General features: G+C 42.0%; 1 protein-coding gene across 1 annotated transcript in view; it reads left to right on the forward strand.

Moving 5' to 3' along the window:
* LOC126108903 (period circadian protein) overlaps positions 1 to 21,301 on the forward strand; it is a 224,173-nt gene that overhangs the window by 117,309 nt on the left and 85,563 nt on the right. The window contains exons 6-8 of the mRNA XM_049914270.1: positions 7,636 to 7,825; positions 10,373 to 10,615; positions 18,571 to 18,762. Of these exons, the coding sequence (XP_049770227.1) occupies positions 7,636 to 7,825; positions 10,373 to 10,615; positions 18,571 to 18,762 (625 nt within the window). The remainder of the gene's footprint in view (positions 1 to 7,635; positions 7,826 to 10,372; positions 10,616 to 18,570; positions 18,763 to 21,301) is intronic.

Raw genomic sequence — 21,301 nt, forward strand, 5'->3', positions numbered from 1 at the left:
TCCCAATTTGCGCGGTCCCTTGCACCCAACCTAACTTCTGTCCTTTAATTTGCCTTGTAGTACTAGCGCCGGCGATAGCATACCACGTGCAACACAAGAAAGGAAGGAACCTTCCAGCAAACACGAGATCCATAGGAGCAGCTTTAAAAAAGCTTTCAGTATGGAAGAAGCGTTCTGATAAATGTACATTTAAGGAAGAGGTTTTTTTTTTTTGCAAAGATTCAGATAAAGCCAGTTTTCAGAATTCCTAGCGACGTTACAGAGGAGAACTGCTCATCTGAGAAATGTTGCAGGAATTGTGAGCACGCAAGAAACATGTCAAAAGTTAGTTTGTCATCAGAGAAACGACGTCTGCACGATGAAGAAAGTAGCGCCGGCCAGGGTGGCCGAGCGGTTCTAGGCGCTACAGTCTGGAACCGCTGGACCGCTACGGTCGCAGGTTCGAATCCTGCCTCGTGCACGGATGTGTGTGATGTCCTTAGGTTAGTTAGGTTTAAGTAGTTCTAAGTTCTAGGGGACTGATGACCTCAGAAGTTAAGTCCCATAGTGCTCAGAGCCATTTGAACCATTTTGAAGAAAGTAGCAAAAATGTACTGGTACGTTGCGAAATTAATCGAATACTGCGCAGAATAATTTTACCCAACCCAGTCCCCTAGAACTTAGAACTACTTAAACCTAACTAACCTACGGACATACACATCCATGGCCGAGGCAGGATTCGAACCTGCGACCGTAGCGCTCGCGCACTTCCAGACTGTAGCGCCTAGAACCGTTCGGCCACATCGGCCGGCTCATATGCTTTCTACAGTATCCATCTATTAGATGTTTTGCTCAGAGCCATCTTAGAAAATTACGTGCCCTATTTCGACCATTTACGTCGTTAAAAAAAAAAGAAAAAAAACAGACCATATTTTATGCCTTTGTTTTTGCACGTTTCAATTTGATAGATACTTGACTTAAAAAAAAATCAGCAGTGTCTCTTTAAAAAGTGGACAAGTTACATAATGTAGCAGCAACGTTCTAGCAGACGTTATTCCTTGGTTACGTCACAGCGTCAGCCAACAATATCAGCACATAACGCTTACTTTCCAACCGTACTTTTCTATGGACCTTGGATTGAAAATCAGTGGCCAATCAAAACTACTAATAATCCTTACATCCTTCGCCCTTGATCTTTTATTTTAGTTGCTTATCGGGCGCAGCTTCCACAAGTTGCAATCCGAGCATTCCAAAACTTTCGTGGACATGCTGGTAAGTTATACGAATCGGACATGTCTGATAGAACAGACACTACACGGAGTCTATAACTAGGGTTCGAAACGGCACCAGATTTCCCGATACGGCAGCGTTCGAGGCAGCATCGGGCTTGTTCGAACACTCACTTGACATTTAAATCGCGCAGCGTGAGTGCAAGGGAAATTCAAGACACTACGAACTAGCCACAACAATAACCTATGGCTGCGCTTAAAAAACACTGCACAAACTCCTATCGTGTTTGAATACGACTTTCCACAGTACCGCTGTGTATCGATACACAAACATTTATCCATGTTTAAAGATAATAAAGACGAAAATGTCCTCCAAGAATTATTCCTTGACTGAAGCCAGTCTTATATTTTGTTTACAAGAGGCGGTAATGATGTATCAAGTAGATTGCAAATGAGCAATTCAGTTTCTGTTCACATATTTGAATAACAAATAAAAACGTTACCGAATTCTAATCAGCTTAAAAACAAGTCGGTTAATCAAGAATTAAAAACCGAACGAACAAAATCTTAATTAAGTGACTTTAATTTTTATCACGAGGACGAATTGCAGCAGCAAGATCCGTCTTGCAGAAAGTTCCATCAGATGTCACTGGTATCGGGACGAGCGAAAACTCGAGAATTATGATTGTAGTCTTTTATTTATTTATTAGTTGCCGTTTGTCTGTACTCTAGGAGATAATACAGTCCGTGTTTCACAGCTATATTTATTATTAAAAATCCACAGTACATTATATATTTTCGTTTCTCAAACTGTCCGTCATTGATGTTTAATTTAAAATAGAAAACCAGCACCAAATTTTCTCATTCTCATTATAAAGTTTTTAATTCGCTTGGCTGAAGAGCGGCGCATTCAGCCCCCCACCCACATACCCCGCCCGCTCTTATCCATGTGAGGGAATGAAATAACAATAAGGAAAAAAATCTTTATTTAGGACTTTGTCTGAGTGAAAACAATATCGTTTCACTTTTGTTCAAAAGGTAGCGCGCCATCTGTTTTGTTAGTTGTTTGTGGTGAGTTTATTGCATACAGCAATGGAGAAATGGACAAACAAGAGAACTGTGAATTTTACACACGCACTCCATCTATAACTAGAGGTGTGGAATGTCGAAAGTAATGTTGAGATCGTGACAAGATCAATTACAGCACGGACGGAAGCATATAAACAATAACTCTCACGCGCTGCGTATCTGGATGATACTGAACTCTAGTAACTGGAACGATGGGACGTACCCTCGCTCGTCATTAGTTTGCAGTGTATAGACGCAGATGCAAATGTCTGTCTGACTGGTTTTTGCGTGGTGATATCGCTGCATGGCTCCAGCGATGTGTGGCAATACGGTTGACACACGTTTCTGTATTAAGCGTGGTTGTGCAGTTTTACTTCTTTTCGCGTTACCCACGTTAAGTAAGAACTTTGCACTAGACCTTATAGTTATTCAGGCACCAAGAACCATCCTGAGAAGTGGATGGCAGCGTTGCCATTTATAAGAAGAAATAATACAAAGTACACCCTCCTCCGACTTTGCAGTGATTAGCATTTTTAAGCTTGTGTCGTAGAAGTAGAGTAGCTGACTTCATCTTCCTTTAGCGGGCCAACGAAATCGTGCTCATTAAACAGTAACGCTCACTGTTTCATCGAAAAATACATATCCATTGACGCTCCTTCAGAGTGCTGCTGCTACCCACACTCCAGTTTTCTGACAGGACAGTGGCGTTTCAAGTGCAGCGCAAGGATTCTTCTTTAACCGTAATCATGAGTTTTGGGTGTTAGTTTGACTAGATAGGTGGACCCAGGCCTCATTTGTATCCGAAATTCTTCAGCAGTTTCCTACTGCAGTAAATCTGTGTATTTATCATCTTGCCGAAATGCGTGTTCAACACGAAAAATGCGTTCCTCAGTTGAAAACACCACAATTTACTAGCGAATTGAACATCTAAATACTACACATCGCATTCAGCAGCTTTCATTAAGTGAACCAGACAGATAAGGTACACTAATGATCAAAAGTATCCGGACACCTGGCTGAAAATGACTTAGTTTTCCTGCTTCGAAAGTTACGGTATCTTATTCGTTGCAGGAATATGATCAGAGACCTTTTGTCTAACGCGTGACGCCCAGGACAACACATCTCGGATTTTTGTTCAAATAATCTTCAGAAGCGGCATTCCTCATCACTTTTTTGTTTGTCTGTAATCGCCTACAAACTTCAGCGTGCTTCTGCCAGAATCAACAGACATTATTGCACATAAATCGCTTCATAGCATAATCTCAACAAACCACACAATCAAATACACACGGTTCCCCGCTGCCTGTCGTCTGCTAAATAGAGCGAAGATTCTCACCGAAGGCGGGTGCAATGCGCTTAACGCGCAGCCTCCATTTACAGGAAATTACGTATACACAAATGAACCTATGTGTAATTGCGCTGTTGGAAATTGATGCACATGCGCAAAGTTGAACACATAGAAGGCATCGTGGACGCACGTTTAAGGCGACAAAGAATGGTAGAAAGAACTAAAAACAATCGCGCAACTATCAGTAGACAGTCCTACCAACTTAGTTGCGAAGTTCCAATTTCGACGTAATCCACAACCGTGATCCAGTGCACACTAGCAACATTCCGAACGCACTGTGCAACGTACTGAGAGAAACATAATGTGAGGTTAACAGATTGTACGATCAATTCTTGCAGTGTGGTAACAGATATATACTTAATAAGATTTGATATTATATTATCTGTTTCACTAAACCGCTAACCCGGGACATGTTTAACAAAAATTTTACTTTCATTATTTCGTGTAATTATTGACCAGATTTAAACATTTAAAATGCTGCCATAATCTACTCATTAAGAGTTGCAATCTTACATTAAAAGTTTAACACGAAAACACAAATATTACAGTTAGAATAATAATAATAATAATAATAATAATAATAATAATAATAATAATAATAATAATAGCTTTATTCAACATCGAATGGTACATTGCACATGTACAAAGAAACAGTAATGATTAAAGTTAATTGTATAATACACATTCTTCTGAATACGTCATTAATTTACAACAAAATTACAATAAGATGTTTACTGATTTCTATTCACATAATTTCACAAAGCATTTGTTGTTCTTCATATAAGTATGGTACTCTTCTAATGTGTAGAAAGGGTGTTTTATTAAAAAATTTTTAAGCTGATGTTTCACTTTAATTGTAGGAAGAGCCATGACTGCACTAGGCAGTGCATTAGCTAATTTTATACCTGCGTACTGAGGCCCCTTTTCGTAAAGTGCTGTTCTGTGGCTGCCAATCTAAAATCTTTCTTCATTTCTAGTATTGTACTGGTATAAATCTGAATAAGTGTTTGGGTGCAGTCTTTTCACAAGCAATATGGCTGTTACAATGTATGTGCTTTTAACAGTTAACACCTCTGTTTTTGGAAACAGGTTGCGACAAGATTCCCTGTATTTCAATGCCGTAGTTGAAGTGAGAGGAGGAAAGAGCATGGTATGCCGTCTTTAGGACTACAGTGTCTCTACAGAACTTGCTAACAGTACTGATTGCAAATATATTTTTTGACAACTAGGGAGTCAATATGTGTGTCGCATTTCAGGTTGCTTTGGTTTGTTGCACCAAGGAATTTTGCACGAGACTCTTTCTTTACCAATTTGTTGCCAATGTATAATTTAATTTCATTATTCAAACTACTTTTGTTAAACTCCATCAAACATGTTTTACTGGTGCTTACATTTAAGTGGCTTTCATTAAAAAATTGAACAATTTCTTTTGTCACATTATTACACTTTGCCTCAAGTTCATTACATGATTCCTTTTTGCACACAATGGACGTGTCATCAGCATACAGAACAGTTTTGGAATTTATAGTACAGTATTTAATATCATTTACATTATGTGTTTAGCACTGATGGCGCTTCATAGTGATGAAAGAAAAAACGTTTATTGCTTACATTTTCGGTGTTTACTAGCATCACGTGTACAGTATCCATGTATACCACTAAAGGTTAAGTGCTAAATTATTATAATGATTGTTGAACACACACAGTTCAGGATCCATTATGTCATACGCGCAGAGATGTGTGAAAAACTAACTTCTGCTTAAAACGGTGGGTAAATTACCCAGAATATATTCATCCATTGTTGCATAATGAGACGATTTAACAGCTTCCAACAAACTTTAAGTATAATATCAAACAATTCCTAGACTTTTCTCGCATAAAAAGAATTGAGGGTTAACTGACGTCATACATTAAAATTGTGGTGCTCTAGGACTCTGTACTTGTTACCTTGTGAGTATACGAATCCTTCCGAAATCATTATGTTGAGATATCAACAACAGAGTAGGAAAAATGCTTCGAGCGCATGCAAAAGCATATAAATTTTAAACGCAAGTGTTTTGGAAAACATATAGATTATTTGCGCCAAAAATATTTTTCTTGCATTGCTTTCAGGCGGCTCTAGTGTGGGACGGGCTTTAAACTGATGAGAAATTTGTAAACCAGATTAGTAAAATAAAGATGAGCGTAAAATGAATTTTATAAGGCGGCAATAGAAACTTACACTCCTTAAATGAGTTCACTCTGATATACCTTTTCCAAACTGTTGCTCGTATTGGGCTGAAGTGCACTTCTGTTGCGTGTTGCTGTTGGCAATTGCCGGATGTAATTGTTTCTTTCTGCGAATTGATCACATTTGTTTTCAATATGGGGAGTGCGAGAATAACTACTGTTATTCTGGCTATTATGGGTTGTAGTAAGCATTGTTTCTGACGTTCACATTTATTTCTGTTACCTATATTGTATGTTTTCCGAGGCCAACAAATGTGAACACCGTACCACGAATCTTCTTCTTATCATAAGCGTTAATCCCGTCAATTTTAGTTTTATAGTACGGGATCAGCAGATGTAGAGGAATGCTGCACTCAAGTGTTGACAAATTTATCAGCTGTTTGTGAAGTGTGTAAACTTTGTCCTGTGTGTGACGGTGTTTTAACTGTTTGGTCTTGGTTAGGTTCGCATGTGATAAATTGCTTGCGACATGGCGAAACCAGCGAATGTGGACAGCAAAACACGATAATGGAGATAGGTTGTTCTGTAGCATAGCCCGAGGTATTGGTTTGGTTCGAATGTGATAGATTGATTATGAGTCAGCGAAGTTAACAAAAGCGAATATAGAAGAATGATTGTGGTAAGTGTGTGATGCATAGCGTAGCCCTAGGTATATATTCGTCATTGAAATCACGTACTAGTGACTTACTTCCGAATTAGTGACAGGTTTCGAGATTGTGGTTAACCTAATAACGCAAGATACTAATTCTGTTGTTACAAATAGGTGATATTATTGGTTTCCCACAGTCAGCTCGTAACTTGTGTTAACTGCCCAGTACTCATCTCGCAAATGGTTACGAACTACAGCATGCAATGGAAGACTGACGGACACCCTTAGTGCACTTCTTGCATTTCTGCAGTTTTTTTGTTTTCATTGCTGTGTTTATATGCTAAACTGAGTTCAAAATGTGGTGTCACCGCCAGACACCACACTTGCTTGGTTGTAGCTTTAAATCGGCCGCGGTCCATTAGTACATGTCGGACCCGCGTGTCGCCACTGTCAGTAATTGCAGACCGAGCGCCACCACACGGCAGGTCTAGAGAGACTGACTAGCACTCGCCCAGTTGTACGGACGACTTTGCTAGCGATGGTTCACTGACGAAGCCTTTCTCTCATTTGCCGAGAGATAGTTAGAATAGCCTTCAGCTAAGTCCATGGCTACAACCTAGCAAGGCGCCATTAACCATTTCTATAGAGAGTCTCACTTGTATCATCAAGAATGCTGTATACAAATGATGGATTAAAAGTTAAGTATTTCAGCAGCTACGTACTTTTCTTTATAGCATTCATTACGTATCCTGTTCCAGACCTCACGCCCGTGCATTTCGGCCTCCTCTATCTACAAGGTGTTGGCACATTTGCCAACACATCACAAAATAAGCAAGAAAAGCTGATCATTCAACTGGGTTTTCTTTTCTGCTTTGGTTTTTTGTATGTAGTAATTTTCTCGCAGTGTTAGGAGATGGCTTTTACTGTCATTTCTAATTATTTTCGTGCCTTCTCTAGAGGTTCGTTTGTGACTGCGTTCTCTTGGGTGCTGTGCAGATGTGGAGTGGTTTGTCCCATAGCTACAAAAACAAATATTTTTGTGCTTTCTGCAGATGATGAGCACACAAAGAAATTTGTTAAACTTTACAACGTTTACTGAAAATAAAATTAATTTAGGGGATTTTTTTTAAAAATTTTAATTGAGAGCTCATTACATCTGCTGTTTTGGTAATGAGTACACCTGTGCCCCGCAGGACGAGTTCACGGTGGTGGTGTCGATGCAGGATGGCGCCGTCATCTACACGTCTCCGTCCATCACACAGGCGCTGTCTTTCCCACGTGACATGTGGGTCGGCAAGTCCTTCATCGACTACGTGCACCCTGATGACCGGCTGGCCCTCATACAGAACATCACTTCAGGCGTCGCACTGCCTCGCCGCAAGGGTGAGTAAATTCGCATTGCATGTGTACAGTCTCTGAAGGTTCATTTCATAATCTGGAACTGAAAACAACGTGGAGCAAACTTATGACAGTTGCATGTGCGACACCTGTGATTACTGCTTAAAGTGAGTGATACTCTCAACTCCGAAGACAGCAAAAATATTTTAAGGAACAATACAATGAAGACAATGTTAAGTGTATCTACAGTGCTCCTCGTGGGAAATGATATTGACTTGTTTGTTTAAAAGAAAGAATGTACTTTATGCACGAGACCTGCACGCCAGAATAAAATTTTCACTATGCAGCACAATGTGCACTGATATGAAACTTCCTGGCAAATTAAAACTGTCTACCTGACTGAGTCTCAAACTCGGGACCTTTGCCTTTCAAGGGTAAGTGCTCTACCGACTTTGAGTCTCGATCTGGCACACAATTTTAATCTGCTGGGAAGTTTCCTATCAGCGCACACTTGGCTGCAGAGTGAAAATTTCATTCTGGAAGCATCCCTGAGGTTGTGGCTAAACCACGTCTCCGCAATATCCTTTCTTCCAGGAGTGCTAATCTTTTAAGTATCGCAGGAGAGCAAGTTCGGAGGGTAGGAGAAAAGATGCTGGCAGAAGTGAAGCTGTTAGAACCGGTCGTGAGTCATGCTCGGGTAGCTCAGTCAATAGAGGTCTTGCTCGAGAAAGGCAAAGGTCCGAAGTTTGTGTCTCGGTCTAGCACAGAGTTCGAATCCGCCAGGAAGTTTTCAAAAACTGCACTCTTTATCGTCTACAGATAAGAGTGATGTTCTTTTATGGGAATTGATTGTATTTGTGAGGTTATTTTGTAGTAAAATTGTAGTGGCTTGTATGAACTGTATTTTCATGCAGATAGATGATTTTGAATTACTCTGTGAATTCCCAGTTGTGTTGGTCATGAGCCAGAACTAAACTTCCTGGTTAGTAAATAAATACGTATCATCATTTTACGTATAAAAATTATTCATATTTTCAGCTAATTTTTGTATAAAACAATGTGGAAAATAACGAAAAATCTGCTTCTAGGCATGAGCTTTGACATGCGATGTTATCAGAGTGGCAGATGACGGCTCACGATCTCTATCCAGTATGGTGGGCATATTGTCAAATATACAGCACAACTAACAAAATGAAAACAAATTGAAAATTTAATCATAATCAGAATGCTTCTTTGGGTGGACACTAGCGGATACATAGCCCCGAAAATTTCTGTCTGTGAAGTAACTTCTTTACGATGTTGGAGAACTTAACCTGTTGATGAATGATCTCACAGATGTTAATCGGATTTATTTCTCTTCTCACGGTCATAATCACAACATAAATGGTACTAGTGTAATCCATAGCGTGAAAAATTATGCATGTAAGTGTTTCAAATGTTCTCGATAATTGAATCGCTGGCCACCAGTCACTGAGTTGTCTTTCTTCTTCAGTGAGTGCATTGATACACAGGACACAGCATACCTGGTTGTTCACTTACAGTTCCATTCTTGTTAAATGGAGAACTGTCTCCTCCCAACCAAGAATTTTTTTTTTTAAAGAAAAAGAGCACCAGTCATACTAATTTGAAGAACATGGAACTAATGGGACCCTTGCAGGAATTAGGAGGTTTGCCTGGAGAGCTTGCCTGGAGAGAAACAGATGACATTCTTAACCTAACGCATGCACTCAAATAAAAAATCAGTAACACAAACATTATATAAGGGCCATGGGAAACCACACAATTTGGAACTTCCTGGCAGATTAAAACTGTGTGCCAGACCGAAACTTGAACTCGGGACCATTGCCTTTCGTGGGCAAGTGCTCTACCACTGAGCTACCCAAGCACGAGTCATGCCCCGTCCTCACAGCTTTACTTCTGCCAGTACCTAGTTTCCTACCGAGGTACTGCTTGGGTAGCTCAGTGGTAGAGCACTTAGAGCACTTGCTTGCGAAAGGCTAAGGTCCCGAGTTCGAGTCTCGGTCCAGCATACAGTTTTAATCTGCCAGGAAGTTTCATATCAGCGCACAGTCCTGTGCAGAGTGAAAATCTCATTCCAGAAACATCCCCCAGGCTGTGGCTAAGTCATGTCTCTGCAATATCCTTTCTTTCTGGAGTGCTAGTACTGCAAGGTTCGCAGGAGAGCTACTGTAAAGTTCGGAAGGTAGGAGACGAGGTGCTGGCAGAAGTAAAGCTGTGAGGACGGGGTGTGAGTCGTGCAGTGGTAGAGCACTTGCCCGCGAAAGGCAAAGGTCCCGAGTTCGAGTCTCGGTCCGGCATACAGTTTTAATCTGCCAGGAAGTTTCATATCAGCGCACACTCTGCTGCAGAGTGAAAATCTCATACTGCACACAATTTCGTTTTGTCACCTTCGGTTAATGTATTTAAGGTAAACTGAACCGTGCAATATTAGCGAGTGAGTACATTTCCAAACAGCAGAGAAATCCAAATCTCGCTGCAGATTCTGGTATCTAAAACTTTGAGCTTTAGAATGAAACCTTCAGGTTATTGAGTGCATTAAATCTAGGCTGAGGCAGTTCTCACATGCCGCAGGGGGCAGCAGTGAGTCGTCCGCCAAGGCCCCGTCGCAGGCACCGCTGTTCTGCCGGCTGCGGCGCTACCCGTCGCTGCGTGACGGTTTCGCCGTGGCGGAGCGCCGGCTAGTGCACCGGCCCTTCTCTCTGCAGCTCTCCTTCTACGAGCTGCCCGCCTCCGCCTCCGGGGGCGCGCCTGCCGCCCTGCCCCCTGGCGTGCTCCTCACCGTCACCGCCACAGCCGTCTGCTCTGCCTACACCCGTGAGTCTAACTTCTGCGCTCTTTTATCTCGGTGCACTTGAAGCTGCCTGTTATAAACTTTCCTCCTGTAATTGCAATACGTTCTGTACACAAGTTTTATTACCTTCTGAACTGAGAATGTCAGGTAGTACGATCTACGTGACGAAATCAAACTTCACCGACAGGATTCCAAAGATTTTTCTTGGAAATTTTCTGAGTATTTTGTGTAAGGGACCCGTGTTACAGAATAATTGGATTTCGTTTTCTTTCTTACCTCCCTTTATCTTAATGTTGCACTGAAAAATCTACACAAAATTGTAAATCTCAATGGTATGCACTGTGTGTTTTGGTTGGAAACAGCCTAGCTGTATTCGGCCATGGTACTTGATGTTGACAACTATAATGCCCACTGTATTTGCTGTCACACCTGCATTCAGTACTTCTTAGTTCTGTTTTCAGTTCGTTTTTCCAGCAGTGTCAGTTGTTTGTTAACAGTGGTGCGCAGTGGCGTGGGTAGACCTACGAGTAAAAAGTTGCAGATACAAAAGTATTGTGATGGTGATGATGACAATGATGATGATGATTGGTTTGTGGGACGCTCAACTGTGCGGTCATAAGCACCCGTACGAAGTTCCAATTTTTACACTCTCCAGTTTTTACACACACCAATTTTTACACACTCCAATTTTTTCACAATCCAAGTAGCCACTGCCACAAATGATGATGATGAGGAAAACACAAACACCCAGTCCCCGGGCAGAGAAAATCCCCGACCCGGCCGGGAATCGAACCCGGGCCCTCGTTATCCAGAGGCAACAACGCTAGCCGCTAGACCGAGAGCTGCGGACCCAAAAGTGCTGTGATGTGGCTGTTGTCGCCCTCAGGAACAGCTCAGGATATCATTGTCATTGTGCTCTGTCCTTGTATTCAATAGGTATACACAAGAGGTGCGTGTCAGTCATCTCTTCACCAGTAAACCTGTACGTACTGTCGTGTCACTGTTAATGTACAACTTCCACTACCAGAAAAAACAAACCCCGAGGCAGAACCAGGCAGTAGGCCTAATACGCGTAAGCTTGAGGATGCAGAGGAAGTGGGCATTACTGTTGTCAACAGCAAGCAGCGAAAGTGAATGGAACGTGTCACCTGAGCTATAATTGTTGTCCAGGTGCTGCAACCACCACCCCTCCAACAGTCGTAGTTTCACGATCACCGTTGTTCCTCTTTCACCACCACTACCACACCACTAGCGTAACCATCATCCATTTGACCATCATCTGTTTTGTACTATGAGGGGTGTTCAGAAGAACGAACATACAAAACAAAACTGTGGGTATAATTAAAGTCTGAATTTAATTGATGAAAGGAGAAAATAGAAAAATGCAGCAAGTCAAGGAGGCAAAAAGGAATACAAATGTCTCAAAAATGAGATCGACAGGAAGTGCGAAATGGATAAGCAGGGATGGCTAGAGTACAAATGTTAGGATGTGAGGCTTATCTCACGAGGGGTAAGATAGATACTGCCTAAGGGGAAAATTAAAGAGACCTTTGGAGAAAAGAGAACCACTTGTATAAATATCAAGAGCTCAGATGGAAACCCAGTTCTAAGCAAAGAAGGGAAAGCAGAAAGGTGGAAGGAGTACATAGAGGGTCTATACAGGGGCGATGTTCTTGAGGACAATATTATGGAAATGGAAGATAATGTAGATGAAAAAACTCTACCATCTGGTGGGCAAGATGTATGAGACAGGCGAAATTGCCACAGACTTCAAGAAGAATATAATAATTCCAATTCCAAGGAAAGCAGGTGTTGACAGATGTGAAAATTACCAAACTATCAGTTTAATAAGTCACAGCTGCAAAATACTAACGCGAATTCTGTACAGACGAATGGGAAAAACTGGTAGAAGCCGACCTTGAGGAAGATCAGTTTGGATTCCGTAGAAATGTTGGGACACGTGAGGCAATACTGACCCTACGACTTATCTTAGAAGAAAGATTAAGGAAAGGCAAACATACATTTCTAGCATTTGTAGACTTAGAGAAAGCTTTTGACAATGTTGACTGGAATACTCTCTCTCAAATTCTAAAGGTGGCATAGGTAAAATACAGGGAGCGAAAGGCTATTTACAATTTGTACAGAAAGCAGATGGCAGTTATAAGAGTTGAGGGACATGAAAGGGAAGCAGTGGTTGGGAAGGGAGTGAGACAGGGTTGTAGCCTCTCCCCGATGCTATTCAATCTGTGTATTGACCAAGCAGTAAAGGAAACGAAAGAAAAGTTCGGAGTAGGTATTAAAATCCATGGAGAAGAAATAAAAACTTTGAGGTTCGCCGATGACATTGTAATTCTGTCAGAGACAGCAAAGGACTTGGAAGAGCAGTTGAACGGAATGGACAGTGTCTTGAAAGGAGGATATAAGATGAACATCAACAAAAGCAAAACGAGGATAATGGAATGTAGTCGAATTAAGACGGGTGATGCTGAGGGAATTAGATTAGGAAATGAGACACTTAAAGTAGTAAAGGAGTTTTGCTATTTGGGGAGCAAAATAACAGATGATGGTCGAAGTAGAGAGGATATAAAATGTAGACTGGTAGTGGCAAGGAAAGTGTTTCTGAAGAAGAGAAATTTGTTAACATCGAGTATTGATTTAAGTGTCAGGAAGTCGTTTCTGAAAGTATTTGTATGGAGTGTAGCCATGTATGGAAGTGAAACATGGACGATAAATAGTTTAAACGAGAAGAGACTAGAAGCTTTCGAAATGTGGTGCTACAGAAGAATGCTGAAGATTAGATGGGTAGATCACAGAACTAATGAGGAGGTATTGAACAGAATTGGGGAGAAGAGGAGTTTGTGGCACAACTTGACTAGAAGAAGGGATCGGTTGGTAGGACATGTTCTGAGGCATCAAGGGATCACAAATTTAGTATTGGAGGGCAGTGTGGAGGGTAAAAATCGTAGAGGGAGACCAAGAGATAAATACACTAAGCAGATTCGGAAGGATGTAGGTTGCAGTAGGTTCTGGGAGATGAAGAAGCTTGCACAGGGTAGGGTAGCATGGAGAGCTGCATCAAACCAGTCTCAGGACTGAAGACCACAACAACAACAACAACATTCAAAAATAATCACCAGAGACTTGAGCGCAAGTATCCCTCTGTTTCACAAGCTGAAGGATTCCCTGTTGCAACCTGTCTGGGCTGTAGGGCAGATGCCCGAGCAGCTCCCACTTGAACTTGGCCATTACACTACATGCGACGCGTGGACGCACGTTATCGTGGAGTTGAATTGCTCCCTCTGTGGGGAGCCCAGGCTGTTTGCTCTCGACAGACTTGTGTAGACTACAGAGTGTCTCACAGTACACATCAGTGTTAAAGGTTTTTCCGTGCTTGAGGAATTCGATGAGTATTGGACCTCAGATGTCAGAGAGGCGGTGAGCATGATCTTGTCTTCTGAAGGCACGGCTTTAAATTTCGTAGGGGGAGTTGATGGCACACGTTTCCATTGCACACTGTCCTGCTTCGTCTCTGCCTCAGAGTGACTGCACCAGTGACTACCCGCTCCTGAAAAACATGGTCTTCACAATACTGGAACAGATATTACAGTGCTGGCCCCATATACAATTCCTTTTGACGTTTGCTGAGCCCCCCGTGTGCACTTCTTGTAATCCAACCTGTTGTGCACAGTTGTCCTCACTGTTCAAACACTGCCCCCCCCCCCCCCCCCCCCCCTCCCATCACCGCCAACATTTGCACTGAGACGTGCCGATACCTTGTCGATAAGTTTGGCCTCGATACCGTGTTTGCGTAGCCTGGCCTCGGGTCATCACTAAAATGCTCCTAGCCTTCACTGGACACCCAGTCTCCCACGTATACAGCCACAATCTGTCAGTGAACATTGGCTTGTTTAACACCTTCCACAGTCAGAAATCTGATAGCTCCTTGCTGCCTCTCAGTCATTGGATTTTGCATTGTAAACACCAATATGTCCTCAGGCTTATACTGCTTTGTCAGATAGATGTAACAAACTACCTGCTTCTCTTTTGCGCCACGTGCCCATTCCTGTGCACGACCACAACAAAGACTACATTGGTGTCCCTAGATGTCTTCACTACATCATCTCAAAGTGGCATATGCAAATTTCAATCAGTTCGGTCGTTACGACATTTCTTGCTTTTTCATTTTAACACTACATATATTATCATCATTACCATATCTACAACATCCTCTACCAAACCTCCATTTTGACAGCTGCCACCCATTCCATATCAAACGGTCCCTTCCCTACAGCCTAGGTCTTCGTGGCAAATCTGCTCCAGTCCTGAATCCCTGAACCATTACACCAATAACCAGAAAACAGCTTTCGCATCCTGCAACTACCCTCCCGACCTGGTACAGAAGCAAATAGCTAGAGCCACTTCCTCATCCCCTCAAACCCAGAACCTCCCACAGAAGAACCCCAAAAGTGCCCCACTTGTGACAGGATACTTTCCGGGACTGGATCAGACTCTGAATGTGGCTCTCCAGCAGGGATACGACTTCCTCAAATCCTGCCCTGAAATGAGATCCATCCTTCACGAAATCCTCCCCACGCCACCGAGAGTGTCTTCCCGCAGTCCACCTAACCTTCGTAACCTCTTCGTTCATCCCTATGTAATCCCCAAACCACCTTCCCTACCCTCTGGCTCCTATCCTTGTAACCGCCCCCAATGTAAAACCTGTCCCATGCACCCTCCCACCACCACCTACTCCAGTCCAGTAACCCGGAAGGTGTACACGATCAAAGGCAGAGCCACGTGTGAAAGCACCCACGTGATTTACCAACTGACCTGCCTACACTGTGACGCATTCTATGTGGGAATGACCAGAAACAAACTGTCCACTTGCGTGAACAGACACAGGCAGACAGTGTTTGTCGGTAATGAGGATCACTCTGTGGTTAAACACGCCTCGGTGCACGGCCAGCACATCTCGGCACAGTGTTACACCGTCCGGGTTATCTGGATACTTCCCACTGACACCGACCTATCAGAACTCCGGAGATGGGAACTTGCCCTTCAATATATTCTCTCTTCCCGTTACCCACCAGGCCTCAACCTCCGCTAATTTCAAGTTGCCGCCACTCGTAACTCACCTGTCGTTCGACAACATCTTTGCCTCTCTACTTCCACCTCGACTGACATCTCTGTCCAACCTCTTTGCATTTATATATGTCTGCCTGTGTCTGTATATTTTCAGTTCGTTTTTCCAGCAGTGTGAGTGTATGTTAACAGTGGTGCACAGTGGCGTGGGTAGACCTACCAGTAAAAAGTTGCGGATACATAAGTGCTGTGATGATGGTGGTGATGATCGTGATGATGATTGGTTTGTGGGGCGCTCTACTGTGCGGTCATGACCACCCGTACAAAGTCCCAATTTTTACACACTCCAGTTTGTGTTTACACACTGCAGTATGTGTGTGTGTGTGTGTGTGTGTGTGTGTGTGTGTGTGCGCGCGTGCGAGTGTATACCTGTCCTTTTTTCCCCCTAAGGTAAGTCTTTCTGCTCTCGGGATTGGAATGACTCCTTACCCTCTCCCTTAAAACCCACATCCTTTCATCTTTCCCCCTCCTTCCCTCTTTCCTGATGAAGCAACCTCAGGTTGCGAAAGCTTGAAATTTGTGTGTGTGTTTTTGTTTTTTTTATTGTATCTATCAACAGACCAACTCTTTCGGTTGGTAAGTTACAGCATCTTTGTTTTTCATATAGATAAATACTTCTTGTAGACATTTCAGTCTATTGTGGTGTGTGGCTACGCTCATCCTCCCAAATGTGATTCCTGTGTTTGAACAGCAGCACTCGAGAGGTACCGTATTTACTCGAATCTAAGCCGCACCCGAAAAATAAAACTCGAAATAGAGGAAAAAAAGTTTTCCTGAATCTAAGCCGCGCCTGAAATTTGAGACTCGAAATTCAAGGAGAGAGAAAAGTTCTAGGCCACACCTCCAAATCGAAACAAAGTTGGTCCATTGTAATATGAGACACAATTTAGATCGAATGAATGACGATACAGTTACAGTAGTTTGGTTCGAGTCGTAAGCTTCGCAGTTAAGCTTTACCAAGTAGCCATTGCTATGCGTCAGGCGCTCCGTCCGTACTTATAAGGGTACCCTTCCTTTTTCATGTGCTTCGTCTGGTTTGAATTGATTGCTTATTTTTCTTTGATCTGATAAGTGCCGTTCTCTTTGTTATAGGTGTTCATGTCACTCTAAGCTAAAAGTGTATTATTGTACTGTGTCGTGCATTGCTTGTCGCATTCTGATAATGATTTACGGCCTGTCGCCGCCCGTGGCATGCCTTAATTTTGTGCGCGCTACCGCTGCTTACAATAAAAAAAAAAGAGAGAGAGAGAGAGAGAGAGAGAGAGAGAGAGGGGGGGGGGGGATCGTCTCATTAGCGAAACAATGGCAAGAGACTGCTATTTGTTGTTACTTACACTGCTGCTTTCCTTGATAATGATCAACAAGAACCAAATAATAGACTGCATTTGATAGAAGATGTTCTGAACGAGAGTTCAGTGAAAATTTTTCTCCGTTTGAAAATCTTTGCAGACGCCTCTTTAGTACATTACATTCTGCACACAAATTAGAGTCATCTTAGATTTTTAAATCTAGTCAGTTACCGTGCTTAATTTCTGACTGTATCACTGTTAGGCACATGAATAATACGAATATAAACATGACATGATATGTATATTCTTCCGTGTTTGCTGTTGTCTCACTCTAGTTTCATAGTTTATTAGGCAGACAGGATTTAAATGAGATAGCAACAAACACGAAACAATACATGGCAAAATGTTTATATTCGAATTATTCTTATGGTGAAGAGAATACTGCGTGTGATTCACAATTCATAAAAGTTCCTATTAGCAACCTTCTCTTCTCACAGGTAGGAAAAAATTCAGAATGTAGAGTTGGCCATATTGACAAACGTCCCAAACAGTTGTAATGGATCTGGGAGATGTGTTATTTTCTACCGGATTTGTCGATACCAAATTGTAAATGTTTTCTTATATTTTTTGTCAGAATTTTTTTTTTTTTTGTAATTTGCCTTATCTTATGTTAATTTACTTATATTTTTGAGAGTGACAGCATATTGATTACTATTAGTAGATGTGACGAAGAATATCAAAGAGACTGGTTACAAGCGGAAGTATGTGTGTTGTGTAAAATGTCTTTGACGCTGGAGTTGTTTTTGACTGTAGTCAGTCGACAGTTAACTCTTACTGTGTGTTGACGGTAGAACAATGTGCAGGTCGCCGTCATAAATAATTTTGAATTATGTTACTACTTTTTTTTTATATAAACTTTAAGAAGACACTACATTCGAAGAAATGGTATTTGAAGCACCAAAAATGGGGCAAACGCATTGAACCAGGTCATTTCTGCAGCCAACAAAGATGCATTGTGGAATCATACTTCCACTAGACAACTGAAGCCAACACAAATATCGCCTTGTAAACATTTTACGAAAAAGGTACTGTCACAAAATATGCCAAATTTAAGTAAATAAAATATAGTGAGCATATTTCAACTTTGTGTCTCAGCCGGGATAGCATATTTCACAGTCTTGCCAGTCGGACTTTCGTAGTACATTGAAATGCTGCAACATTCGAAGGTGAACAATACGGAATTGGTATTTACTTCGTTGGATAATGTATGAAAATGTAGTGGTCGAAACTCGGGGCGGAGAAAAAAGTTCGTTTTCCACTTTTTTTTTTTTAAATTTATTTACTGGTGCAGAGGTTTTGGTGCCAGTATTTATCTTTGGGCCTGCGAGTTTGTTGTGGTGGCACCTACCAAATTTTTCAGACCTTCCGCTTACTTTGCACTCGATTCTAAGCCGTAGGTGGTTTTTGGATTACAAAAACCGAATAAAAGTGCGGCTTAGATTCGAGTAAATACGGTAGCCGTGACTGTGGCGGTATCTCTCTCACAGGGCCGGACGAGAAGCCGGTGGGCGGCAACAGGTTCTCGACACGCCACCAGGCGGACGGGAAGCTGACGCACGTGGACGGTGAGGCGGTGTCGCTGCTAGGCTACCTGCCGCAGCAGCTGCTGGGGCGGCCCGTCTTCGACATCTACCACCCGGCTGACCTGCGCGGCCTGCAGCGCGTCTACCGGCAGCTGGGTGAGTCTCCCGGCACGTGCTTTTACAGGTCGACACTGTGCTTCCCGTATTGACGCACTTTGCATGGGGCTTGCTGACTGGTGTCGGTACTGCAACATTCTGCCACGTGCTTTGTGCCACATAATCTGCTGCCGCATTGTGTGGTGACTTGTGGGGTCTCCTGCCGTGTCCCATTCTGCTAATTGGGCAATTAGTTAGGCGCAGATGAAGACAGTTGTCAGATGTACCCAAATACAAGTGGCGTCAACCCTGTTCTTTCTAACCCTAAATTCCTGTGACATCGAGGCCAGAGACACTTGTCAGTTTTGTGGCACTGACTGTTGCTGTTAAAGAGGAGAAAGTTCTGACAGGGGAACCTCCCCATCGCACCCCCCTCAGATTTAGTTATAAGTTGGCACAGTGGGTAGGCCTTGAAAAACTGAACACAGATCAATAGAGAAAACAGGAAGAAGCAAAATATACAAATTGAGTAGTCCATGCGCAAGATATGCAACGTCAAAGATAATGTAAGCATAGGAGTGCCGTGGTCCCGTCGTTAGCGTGAGCAGCTGCGGAACGAGTGGTCCTCGGTTCATTTCTTCTCTGGAGTGAAAAGTTTACTTTCTCACAAAGTTATGATCTGTCCGTTCGTTCATTGACGTCTCTGTTCACTATAATAAGTTTAGTGTCCGTGTTTTGCGACCGCACCGAAAAACTGTGCGATTAGTAGACGAAAGGACGTGTCTCTTCAATGGGAACCGAAAACATTTGATCGCAAAGTCATAGGTCAACCAATTCCTCCACAGGAAAACACGTCTGATATATTCTATACGGTGCTGGTGGCGGCATGTGCGTCACATGACAGGAATATGTTGTTGACCCATCTAACTTGTACACTTGGCGAATGGGTAAAAAGATTCTTCTACCTTGCCCGATTTAGGTTTTCTTGTGGATGTGATAATCACTCCCAAAAATGTGATGAAAACATAAGAGTTTGTCACATAACCTGTAAATAAAAAGTTAAACTTTTCACTCGAGGGAAGACTCGAACCAAGGACCTCTCATTCCGCAGCTGCTCACGCTAACCACGGGACCACGCCACTCCTGAGCTCACCCTCTCCTTGATGTTGCCTATCTTGCACATGGACTACTCAGTTTGTATATTTTGCTTGTTTCTTTCGTAGTTCCACACAACTTCTTCCTGTTTTCTCGATTGATCTGTGTTCAGTTTTCAAGGCCTATCCACTGTGCCAACTTATAATTAAATCTGAGAGGGGTGCGATGGGGAGGTTCCCTTGTGAGCAGATCATAATGGAACACGACAGAGATGCTGAATAGAAACGTGATTGAAGCCTCCAAATGGAACAACAGTACTCAGAAATATCTTTAACATGATATGAGAAGACAATGAAAATTCACTAAGAGAAACAGTTGAAAAAAATGAGATGGCACAGTAATTTAAACAGAAAGAGATTGAGCAAACAATCAAAGATTTCTATCTAAGTTTATGTAATTCAAAAGATAAATTAGAAACGTGTAAGTAATAATGAAGATAATGGTATGCCAGAAATAACACCAGGTGAGCTATTCATAGTTGTTCAGTGTGTGAAGCGTGGCTGGGAAAAGGTGAGGTTACAATGGCAATGATTTCAACCACAGGAGAAGTCATTAAATGGTAACTGCAAAAAAATATTTACAGGATGTTTGCAAAGGAAGACAGTTCTTCAAAACCAGAACAGCACTTTAATTACTCTACTTGAAGAGGAAGCAGATTAAAAGAACATAAAAAACTGTAGCCCCATTAGCATCATCTCTTTTATCTGCAGTTGAGATGGAGGATACAGAAAAGAATGTCACGTTTCATTCACTCATTTGTAATGGATTCATAGATTCTGAGAGTGCTTTTCACTGAGTTTGAAATAAATAGGCATCAAAAGCCCTCGAGAAACGAGGCTTCAGTGTTGTCAATCATACCACGCTGAGTAATGTGTACCAGACTATAACAAACTATGGACTGTAAGGTGCACCTTCATTTTTAAGAAAGTTTTTAAAAAAGATTAACATTTTTACCATTTTTATTATTAAGAGTGCAAAGCCCAACTAAAAAAATTCTTAGTTTATAAAACTGAACTGACCTTTAAAGTTTTTGAAAATCATCATCTCAATTTTCTTCTTCTTCTTCTTCTTTTTTCTCTTTGTCACACCATATGACTGTCTTTTATTTTTTTTTCCGTTACGAAACTAGCCACTAACAAAAATATTGTACTGTTATCACCAAATAGTTTTCAATTCAAGTTCACTGGCACCATAGACTGCATGACACATCATAGGCTAGACAGTGTGATCTGGGTTTGTGATGTAGGGGTAGCAGGGAGACAGTGTTAGCAAGCTTGTGAATCCCCGCAGCTCATGTTAATCACATCGGTCCACTGCTGCTGACTGTTGAATCCGGTGTTGCCAGATAGAGATAAATTTCCTGCGGCATCAAATATATCACCATTTTTAATACTGGTGGGAATTTTAAATCAAACACTGGACACTTTTATATTAATTTCGAATA

The sequence above is a fragment of the Schistocerca cancellata genome, chromosome 11 (genome assembly GCF_023864275.1).
Source record: "Schistocerca cancellata isolate TAMUIC-IGC-003103 chromosome 11, iqSchCanc2.1, whole genome shotgun sequence".
In the NCBI taxonomy this organism is placed as follows: Eukaryota; Metazoa; Arthropoda; class Insecta; order Orthoptera; family Acrididae; genus Schistocerca; species Schistocerca cancellata.